Below are 10,420 nucleotides of genomic sequence, written 5' to 3'. Positions count from 1 at the left end.
TTGCAGCACACGAGCATTCCAGCTGGCTTGTGTGCTTTCTGACATCTGAGCCTTAAGATAAGAACGGCTGCTAAGTCTGAATTTCCCCCAGAGTGATAAAAGGAGTTTTGAAGTAAATTATGGGTTGAATGGCAATGAGTCACATAGATAGGAATCTGCCTCTCTATAAATTTTTTCCTTCCTTCTTAAGCATATTTTTAAAAAGGTGATTTACAACTCCAGAAGGATGATTTAAAAAAAAAGGTAAGGAAATAGTTCAAACAAATGTGAAAAGCTAGTAGTCCATTTATTTCTAGGCAATGTGGTGTTGGAGGTTTCTGGAATCCCATAATCATTTAGGTTGCGAGGACCTTTAAGATCGAGTCCAACCATTAACCTGACACTGCCAACTCCACCCTTAAACTGTGTCTCTAAGTCTACATCTACACAGCTTTTAAATACCTCCAGGTGTGGTGACTCCACCACTCCCCTGGGCAGCTTCTTCCAAAGCTTGACTATCCTTTCAGTGAAGAATCTTTTCCTATTATCCAACATAAATATCTTCTGGTGCAACTTGAGGCCATCTTCTGTGGTCTCTCTTGACTCTTGACTAACTTCACTGCCCTTCTCTGGACATGCTCCAGCACATCATTCTCTTTCATCATCCTGAGGCAACAGATCCGCTCCTCCATGTCATTGGTAAAGACATTAATCAGGACTGGCCCCAGTAGTGAGCCCTGGGGAGCACCACTGGTGACTATGTGCCAGATCGATGTGAACTCCATTCACCACCACCATTAGCTCTTTCCTGGCAGTGCCATTTAGTCATGCTGTGGAAACTTTTGTGTAAATAGTTAAAAATTTGTGCTGGAAGTACAGTTAGTTGGATGCTTGACTAATATTTGGAACGTGTTTTTCCACAAAAAAAGCATCTTCTAACTATCATCCTTCAAATCAGTGTCCAAAAACCCACTATTTTTAGGAGTGAAGAAAAGAGGAGAAAATATATGCAGATATATTTGTGAGATAAATTTACTTAGTGAAGCAAATCGAAATCCCACTCAATAGGCTCTTCTCGTTCCTTTTTTTCAAAGCTTTTTTCACTTCAGTTGTTCCCAAACTGTGGTTCGTGCAGAAATATTAAAAAGGAAATGTTGGTTTGTTTTCAGTTAAAAGTTTGTTCATAAGTGATATGGTAATCTGAGAGAAAACACTCTGGTTATGTTTCAAGAAGATTTAAGACTGTTTCTGTAAGGCAGAATACAGAGTATACCCCCCAGCTGTGCATCTCAGTGGTGTGTGTTGGAAGCACGGAGCAGTGAAGAGAGGGCAAAGCTCAGGATGTGACGGAACCCGGGCAGAGTCCTGTGGTTTGTGTTGCCACAGCCATGAGGAGGAACGGGAAGTGAGGGTAGAAACCATGTGGCTGTGTTCCACTTGTTGCCCAGAAATGTTTTGCACAAACCAAGTACACCTCCTACCAGCAAATATTCCATACAATGCAGAGAGTGGAAGGTTTGACCACAGTCCCACCATCAGCGCTTTGCACAATAGTGGTTTATAAGGTATAAAATGCACCTCAAATTTTGTACCTCAGTGGGGGATGAGAATTTGACACAAAATTTTAAGGGACAGATTGACAGGTTTGTCTTTCTCACCCTCCACAAAAATGATGCCTTTTGGTTAGTCTTGGGTCGTCAGTTATGCTGAGTGTTGACACAGGAAATTAAACTTGTGCAATATATTCTGCAGCAGCTGCTTTTGTCACCAGCAATCCCAAAGAAGCTACATTCAATAAACCATGGATTTGTGAACCCAGCTGGCTCTTCTGAATGTGATCAGACCTGCAGACTATTTGTGCATCTGGTGTAGGGCTTAGGGTGATGTTTTTGTAACAGTGTGTGAATTGGTTCGTGTGTCAAATATTGTCCTTCTGCAAAATTGAGATTTGTTGGAAATTCTGCAATTCCTTTATTCTGTCTAGGTGCTTCTGTTTCTACCTCTGTCTTTGAGGTCTGGTTTACTGTCTTACCTATACAGACCCTTAAACAGACAAACACACATACTGGCTTGTTAGAGGGAATTCTAATATATCTCTGAGGTTAAGAGGAAAAAGTACAGTAAAAATCTGTGTTATGTAAAGATAAAATGGAGAAGAAAAGGAACATGGCAATGTTTTATTGCTACCCTTAAAATTATTTTTTTTCTGCGAAATCAGATTTCAGATTGAGCTGATGAACAAATTGCCTTATATTAGGCAGCCACACTCTAACAATATACTGTGATTCAAGACAAGTAGATTTAACTGATCTGACTGCATGTGCTCAGATTTAGTCATGCATGTCTTCTGACCTCTGTTTCTGTCATCTTGTACAGTTTTCATTGTGCTTCCTTATTTTCCCCTTAACACAACTCATTTTAACATAGCTCATAACTTCTTTTGTGTATGATCTCTAACATCCTGTTCTGATGGTGAGGAGGCATTTTTGCCCAGAGCCAAACATGTGCCCGAGCTGCTGCTGCCTAATGTAGTCACAAGGTGTAGAAACTGCTCAGTGTTTGGCAGCCACAAAAAAGCGTCCCAGAGCAATTTGCTTCCAGGCATGAAGGAATTCTCTAAGACTATTTTGTTCTCACATGAGTCATGTGAAATACTGAAGTCCTGTCGCATTCTGGAGGGATTATAATTTGCCCCAACTTAAAATATTTTTGATTTCTGGGGCAGCATTGCTCCGTGCAAAAGATAGCTTAACAATTCTGCGTTTCAGTGGCTCTGAACATGCCATTTTCTCTCTCTTCCTTCTTGCTGGAATCTGCAGTTTGTTGCAGATTTCAAACCTGTCAACACCCAAATGTGTGACGCCAGATCTCAATACATGTGAAAAAACTAAGCTGAGGGACATGATAATATGTAGCAGGGGAAGAAGATAGATGTTCTGCAGAATACATTTTGTGCAGTACAGAAAACTTTTCTGTAAACTCCATTTTGAAGTTACATAAGTGTTATCAGCCTGCATAGGACAGCAGTTTAACTCCATGACTTTCCCTTGCACTTGAAGGTTAGAGGAAACTGACAGGGCGTTTTACGAGCTGTTTGAACCACAAACCTGAAAGTATTAAAAGCAGGAGTGCCTCCCGAGTTGAGGCGGAGGAAGTTGGCGTTCTGGACGCCCCTGGTGTCGGGAGCGGTGTCAGCGCTCGGCGCGGCGGGTCCGGCGGCAGGGCCGGGCGGGAAGTGCGGCAGTGCGCACGGCCGGGCCGGGCTCTCCGTGTGCCGGGCGCTCCCCGGGCAGTCCCGCAGCCATGGCTCCGTGCCCCGCCGCCCCAGCCCCGCTCCTCGCCTCCCTCGCCCTGCTGCTCCACGCGGCCCTGGCCGTGCACCATGTGCCGATGCTGCTCTGGTCAACGCGGAGGTAAGAGATCGGATGCAAGTGTGTATCCCTGCTTGTGCTCCTGCTCTGTGTGTGTCTGCACAGAGTATGGTGTGCCGCCGAATATGGTAAATCAGCTCCGGGCAGTAAATTCACCAATAAGTAAATTTGCACCTCGGCCATCAAACAAGTCAACAGGTGATTTTACCCGTTTTTATTTATAATTTTAGTGTTCTGAGCTGAGCAAGAAGTTAATAAATTCTGTGAACTAATCAGAAGTAGATGTGCTTTACTCACCCTAAAGCATCTTTGAACTCCACTGTTGAGAGATGTTAAGGCTTAAATCCAAAACTTAAGGCAGTGGCACAAAAAGGGGCTGTGTAGTTTTTTAAAACTCTGTTGTAGTTTTTTAAGCCTTAGATTTCCTAACTTCTGAACCCTGACTTTTCACTTTAATGTTCATTTAAATACAGGTTCTTAAGTACATTACTGCATGTATATGCATCGGATGTTAGAAACAACTGCAGTCTTGACAGATCCAGAGATACATGAAATTCAGGGGTTTGCATCTACTTATAAAATAGGACTCTGAAGCTGTTTTGAAAGAACCAGGAATAGACCTCTTTCTTTCCAACCAGGAATTTTGTTCATGATCACTTTAAGGATTTGTACTATTACTTGGGATTTCCAGAAATATGGCAGGTTGGGCAATGCAGTAGTTTCAGGTGGATAGTGAATATGTAAAGTTGTCAGAAAAATTCATTACCACTTATTAACCACCTTTGCCATATGTTTACTCATCTTTTATGGATTTCCAAAACCTGAAACTCTGCATATGGAAATCTGCATGTTTTGAAAAAGTTTGATTTTATAGCTTTCACCTTTTTTTCTCCCCCTAAAAGAAAAAAAAAGTTTCAACATCAAGGCAATTTAATATTCAAAATACTTAGTGATTCACCACTAAGACAGGATTCATGAGTGTATTACCCCTGTGTAATACCCCTGTATTTAAAAGCAAAGTAAATGTTGGAAAGCACTGTTCTTAGGCTAAAAGCGATTCTAAACATTTAAGAAAGATCAGCGCTTCCTTTGTCCTACTTCCTGGTTTATATAAAAAACATACCTGCTGTATATATAAACAAGGTCTTATCACTTAATCCCATGTGGTCATAAAAGCAAACTTTCCATCAAGATGCAATTAGCACCCTGTTCTACTGCAGATTTTTCTGGTTTATACAAATCCAGAGCAGAAAATCAGGGTACTGGACTGGGTAAACAGTTTCATGTCTCCAGGAATACAACCTTTTGTGGAAGAAATGATCCTCCAACCATGATATTTGCATTTTGAAAGGTAAAGTTCTTGTGGGGCCAAATTTAGTTCTGGTGAAGGTCTATGAAGCAACTGAAAAGACGTTTTTCGTTATTTTATAAAACAAAGTAACACTAACAACAATTTCCTGCTGCTAACCCCTAAGTCTGTGCTTTACATTTGGTACTTCCCAGTGATGCGAGGTTTGCAGTGTGTCATCCACAGGCCTACGAAATCTGTAAATTTCTATTAAGAGTCTTAGGAAAGTTAACTAGAGAATTGCAGTAATTATGGATATCTGTGGATATCTATTCACTCTGTAGGAACATGTCCCACCAGTATTAAAGTTCAGCAATTCATTAATCAACAGAAGCTGTGATTCACTGATCTATTCCATCACCCTTTCCCAGGTTCTCTGTTAGGATTTCATATTGAATAATTGAAGGATACTACATTTTGTTCTAATTTAGAATTAGCCAGTGTTTGCCAAGCCATGTCTCAGGACAGCTGAATTAGAGAATGTGACAGTCTCTTTTATGCATTATTACTATACTGTATTCATGCTATTAAAGATGCCAGACAGAGGTGAAACCCACAGCTGGCAAACACATGCAGTGCACAAAGAAACGGGAAGTATGATACCAGTTCTCACAGAGACATTAGTAAATCAAATCCCTCTTCCCTCTAGAAAATAAAATGCAAATCCTTACTTGGAGAAAAGTGTTTTTTTTTAAAAAGCAACACTCTATCTCAATTCAAATATGGACTAACTCAGTACGTCACACTGTCCTGTTTTTCACAAAAGAATATATCACTGGATGTTCTTCAAATAACTGGTGTGGAAAATTTGACCTTTATTTCAAAATAAGGCTTTAAACTAATATTCCCTGGTTAGGTTTTTGAAGGAGGGAAGGTTGAAAGGCTCTTCTTGCATATGATACACAGAAAAAAATTGATTTAGCCATTTTGAACTAATGTTCAGAAGAATTTCTTTCCCTCCACAGATAAAGAGAAGGAGTTTGAGCAAATAAATTAATTAAAATTAGCTTTTGTAATTGCCCCCTCATGTGTTTGTTTTAGGAATGATTTTTGCCTATAGTCTTTTAAAATATATTACTTCCTTCTTTATGCTATGATTATATAAGGAAGATAATCTTTTTCTGACAAACCCAGGTTATAAATGACTTTGAGAATGTCTTAATGCAAATTAGTACATTTGCACTGTTTCCTAAACTATGGGGACTTTACTGATAAATCTACTGAAAGAAGGTGTAACATAGAAAGGAAAATTTTTTTAGCTATAATTTTATTGGATGCCTATGGAGACACTGTGTGCCAGCATGAAAGCTATTTTACTTCTCCTGAGCAGGGGAAAACATGATTTCTTACATGGTAATCACAAGGTGGCTGATAGAGACAACTGACAAGAATAACTTGTAGGAAAGTGTTCTGAAGCCAGCTACAAAGCAAATATGTAATCATGAGTTAGAGTGCTAGAAGCCTTGTTGTCTTCCCATCTGCCCTTCTGGTGGGTCCAGATACAGGAAATCTTGAAATCTTTGCTTCCATCAACCCAATTGCTCAAATTCCAGAAAGAGGAATTTCAGGAAAGAGCATAATGTTGTCGTGTCAGAGCAGTGAGGTATAAGAAAGGAGCAAAATACCAAGCTAAGCTTGCTTTCCTCACTTTCTTTGGGGCACTGTTTGACTGATGGAGGAAAGAGAGAGCAGTTGAGTTTTAAGTTTCCTCAATCTTAAAGCTTCCTTAGGGCTCCTTTAAGCTGTGTGCTCCTGCACACATCCATTAGCAGAGTTGCTTGTCATTTGGAGCCCTGCTGGTGCCATGGCAGGGAGCCCACTTGGCTCGTGGGTCGCTGTAGGAGGCTGTGTGTCTCTGGGCACCAGAGTTTGTGTGAGCAGTCAGTAAGAGCAATCAATATGTGTGTTGGCCTGCTGCCAGTTCCACCATTCATCCATCACGGAGGTGAGCAGTTCAGTGGGATGAGCTGCTTGGCTGTGTTCAGGGAAGCTGATCCTGGCTGTATCCAGGAGCCCCTGGCACTCACAGATCTCCCTTTCACCCTGCAGCTCCCAGTAAAGCACCCAGTAAAATGTCCTGACCAGGCAAGGAGGCTGGTGGTGGCTGGGGCACAAGTCTTGTGAGGAGTGGCTGAGGGACCTGGGGGTGTTCAGCCTGGAGAAAAGGGGCTGAGGGGAGACCTTATCACTCTCTATAACTCTCCAAAAGGAGGCTGTAGCCAGGTGGGGGTTGGTCTGTTCTCCCACCTAGCAAGAGATTGGATAAAAGGAAGCCTCAAGTTGCACCAGGGGAAGTTTGGGTTGGATATTAGGAAAAATTTCTTCACTGCAAGTGTGGTCAGGCGTTGGAACAGGGAAGTGGTTGAGTCAGCTGGAAATGTTCTAAAAACAGGTGGATGTGGATGTTGCACTTAGGCACATGGTTTAGTGGTGGACATGGCAGTGCTGGATTGACAGTTGGACTTGATTTTAGAGGTCCTTTCCAGCCTCAGTGTTCCTGTGGTTTTATTTCCTGTCTGAACCAGGCTGAGAATGTTGTTGCACCAAGCAGACAGCAACAGCTCCCTCAGGGAAGGATGTAGCCTTCCCTACTGCCATGCATGGTGCTCAGCAGACTGTTAAAAAGCAGCAAAATAGATGCATGGATAGTATTGTGAATACAAGTATTAGGCAAATGCTGCATTTTAATAGAATTATTAATCAACGGATGTGGAATTTTTTTTGATGATGAAGTTACTAAAGTTGACTGCGTGAAAGTTAAAAAGTGTCACAAAAGATGTTTTCAAGGTTAGATAGCTAACAAGAACTGCTTCAAGGAACAGGGAACTTCTTAGAAGCAAGTATGTTTTAAAAGAGGATCATTAAACTTCTGAGGTTTTGAGTTCACAGCAAAAGCCTTTATCATTGTGCTGCTGCAGATAATTTCGTTTTGTTTGATGTGCTTTTGTTACCTTTTAGTCTTAATTGCAAGTTCCCAAAGCTCTCAAAAGCTTCATTTTTCTAAGATTAGGTATGAAATAGATTTATTTATTTTTTTTTAATAAACATACCAAGGTATTCAGTGTCATTTTCTTTCACACAAGCCATTTTTTATCATCTTTTAATTTGTTCTATCTGCTTTTTCTTTAATATCATTAGTATTTTGATGTGGTAATGCAAGGCACAAAGTCAGTATCAAAGTCAGTTCCTGAAGAGTCATTCAGAATCTTTGGGACTTTCTGTGTTTTCAAATATATTCATTTAAAAGATTATACTTAATTTTTTTAAATTGTGAGGTTTGTCTTCTCTGAAAAGTTGAGGCATGCCTGTTGCAATTTCTCAGTTGTTTATGTTTATAAAAATAAGTTAATGTGGACTTCCAAGCACAAATTAACAAAGCGAAGATGATGAGTAAAACTAAAAAAAAATCAGATCATTTCAACCAACAAAAAACCATTTCCTTCATCTCAGCAAGATTTCTTTCTAAAGCTTGTAAAATGACGGGCAAAAATTCTACTAGAATTTAATTTTCGCATCTCCAGCACCTTGTCCTGAAGGAGTCTTCCACATACAGAGTTTGCTCTCATGCTTTCCCGAGCCCCAGAATCCGAAGCGAGGTGGGGATCACCTGCTGCTGCAGGACTGTGCTGGTTTGACCTCTGCCATGGGTGCAATTTGACACTTTTGATTCACTTTCAGCAATCTTCTTTGGAATTACAGGGAGAACTTGGGAGTGCAGTTTAGATTTTCTTATCCAAAAAACTGCATTGAACCCCACATATGAGTTCATTAACCCTGTTCTTCCTCCATTTTAAAGGATTGTAAAGGTTGTTCTCATTCATAAAAGCTTGCTGTGTAATGGTCACTTGCAAATTGCTTTGGGTTAGAAAATTTAACTTTTATCTCAACTTGATCAAATTGCAATCAATAATAAATTATGTTAGAGCACACAATTGCCTATATTCGACTCATTGTAATTAGAACCAGTTAGAGTATCATCAATTGCTAAAACCTGTTTTCTCAGGTTGCAACTGATGTGTACCTGGGCAAAGATGGAAGATTATGCATCAAGTTCAATTTATTTTTCCAAAGACAATTTTCATTAGTCAAAACACCTATGATAGAAATTATCATAAAAAGTTTCATCCCTGCAGACCCATGTTGCATACTGTTAAAATCCCAATGAGTTGTTGAAAGAATAATGCCACCTCTTGTTTTGCTGTTTCCTGTAGCAGCAGAACTAAATAGATGAGTTATTTCTCTGTCCAGCCCTCATAGTGACAGGTTGGCAAAGGAGTTATAGGGCTGGGTGCTTTGAGTCATTCCATTCAGAAGAGCTCCTGCTGCTGACTTTTCTGAGCGGCTTCTGTAGAATGGTTCCTTCATCAGGAAAACCTCAAGAGAGGACCTGTCTGCAATGGCACTGTAAGACACTTCTACTAACAAAAGTTCTGTTGAAAAAAAACTAGTTTAAGACAATCTGTGATCTAGTCTGAGTTCTGCTCCTCCTGACCTCCATCTGTCAGCACAGAAAAGTGTTTTGGGAGCTGGGGTGCCATCTGGGAATTCTCTCTGAATGTTTTCAATGTATTCTTCTTCGTTGCACTTAATAAGTAACTTTTTATGGAAAGTTGCAGCTCTGCTGTTGTACACAAATAAGAAAATAGAGAGAGACATTAGCCTATTCATTCTTACTGTAACACAGTCAATTTGATGCAGGCATAAATAAGCAAAATCTTATTCTCTTGAATAGAATGAAAGTAAACTGAACTGCAAAGTTGATTTTAAACGTGATGATTTCATTACCTGCTGTTGCATATTTAAAGAAAGGTGTCATAATTGGCAGAAAATTCTACAGAAAAAGGAATTATTCCTTTATAGATCACAGTGGAATCCAGACATTGCAGTGCATGAAGGAAAAGTTGTCTCAGAACAGGAGCTGACATCACTCTTGCAACCTCTTCTTACCCAGAACTCCAGAAATCTCGTCTTGTTCCTGCAAGATAGGGTATGTAAACCTTTTTTTTTTCTCACCAATACTGAGCACAAGTCTGTACCTAAATGAGATGCCATGGCTCCTTCTCACCAACCTACTCTCTTTGTTTTTCAGCTTAGCATAGATGACTTCACATACTTCAGTGAATCCTATGGCAACAAGAATCCGTTTCAAAATGTTCAGGCAAGCATTTATATCATTTATTTTTTTATGTGCAGTCTTTAAAAAGAAAAAGAAAGATGTAAGAAAGATGCATAGAGAAAATAATTTGGAAAAGGGCACTGAGTTGCAGAAGTTTTCCTGTGTAAACTATTGAGATTATTCCAGTATAAGCAGATTTGTTAAAGGAAATAAACTGGGTTTGCAGACACATGCTTTGTAGCTATTATATTTTTAAAGACTGAGTTTTCACAATTCATCCTAACTGACAAAATTGCTCTTAAATATGCTGCAATATTCTATTGTAAAAACCGATATAAAATTCCAGACCAACACCCCAAAATTCTGTTTTGAAGCCATAAGAAGAAAAGAACTTATAGGAACCAAAATTTTTTTTCTTATTTTCAGAATTTAATACCTATTATCTTTTTACAGAAATTGAAGCTCATTCTGGGAGTTAACTCTTTTATATTTGTATTAACTTAATATGTCACTAGATGCTATATTGCCTTAATCTTCATGGAAAAAATAATGCTAACTGATTAACTTGAAATAAACTCTCGGCACAGAATTTCAAATGGAATCATT

The 10,420-nt window shown here is 39.6% G+C and overlaps 1 protein-coding gene across 1 annotated transcript in view; it reads left to right on the top strand.

Moving 5' to 3' along the window:
• Positions 1–3,191: 3,191 nt before the first annotated feature.
• The window catches only part of LOC131557676 (V-type proton ATPase subunit S1-like), a 50,092-nt gene continuing 42,863 nt past the window's right edge, over positions 3,192–10,420 (top strand). The window contains exons 1-3 of the mRNA XM_058805076.1: positions 3,192–3,392; positions 9,559–9,685; positions 9,788–9,856. Of these exons, the coding sequence (XP_058661059.1) occupies positions 3,283–3,392; positions 9,559–9,685; positions 9,788–9,856 (306 nt within the window). The 5' untranslated portion in view covers positions 3,192–3,282. The remainder of the gene's footprint in view (positions 3,393–9,558; positions 9,686–9,787; positions 9,857–10,420) is intronic.

This window comes from Ammospiza caudacuta, chromosome 5 (genome assembly GCF_027887145.1).
Source record: "Ammospiza caudacuta isolate bAmmCau1 chromosome 5, bAmmCau1.pri, whole genome shotgun sequence".
In the NCBI taxonomy this organism is placed as follows: domain Eukaryota; kingdom Metazoa; phylum Chordata; class Aves; order Passeriformes; family Passerellidae; genus Ammospiza; species Ammospiza caudacuta.
This window is presented reverse-complemented; position numbering and strand designations above follow the sequence as displayed.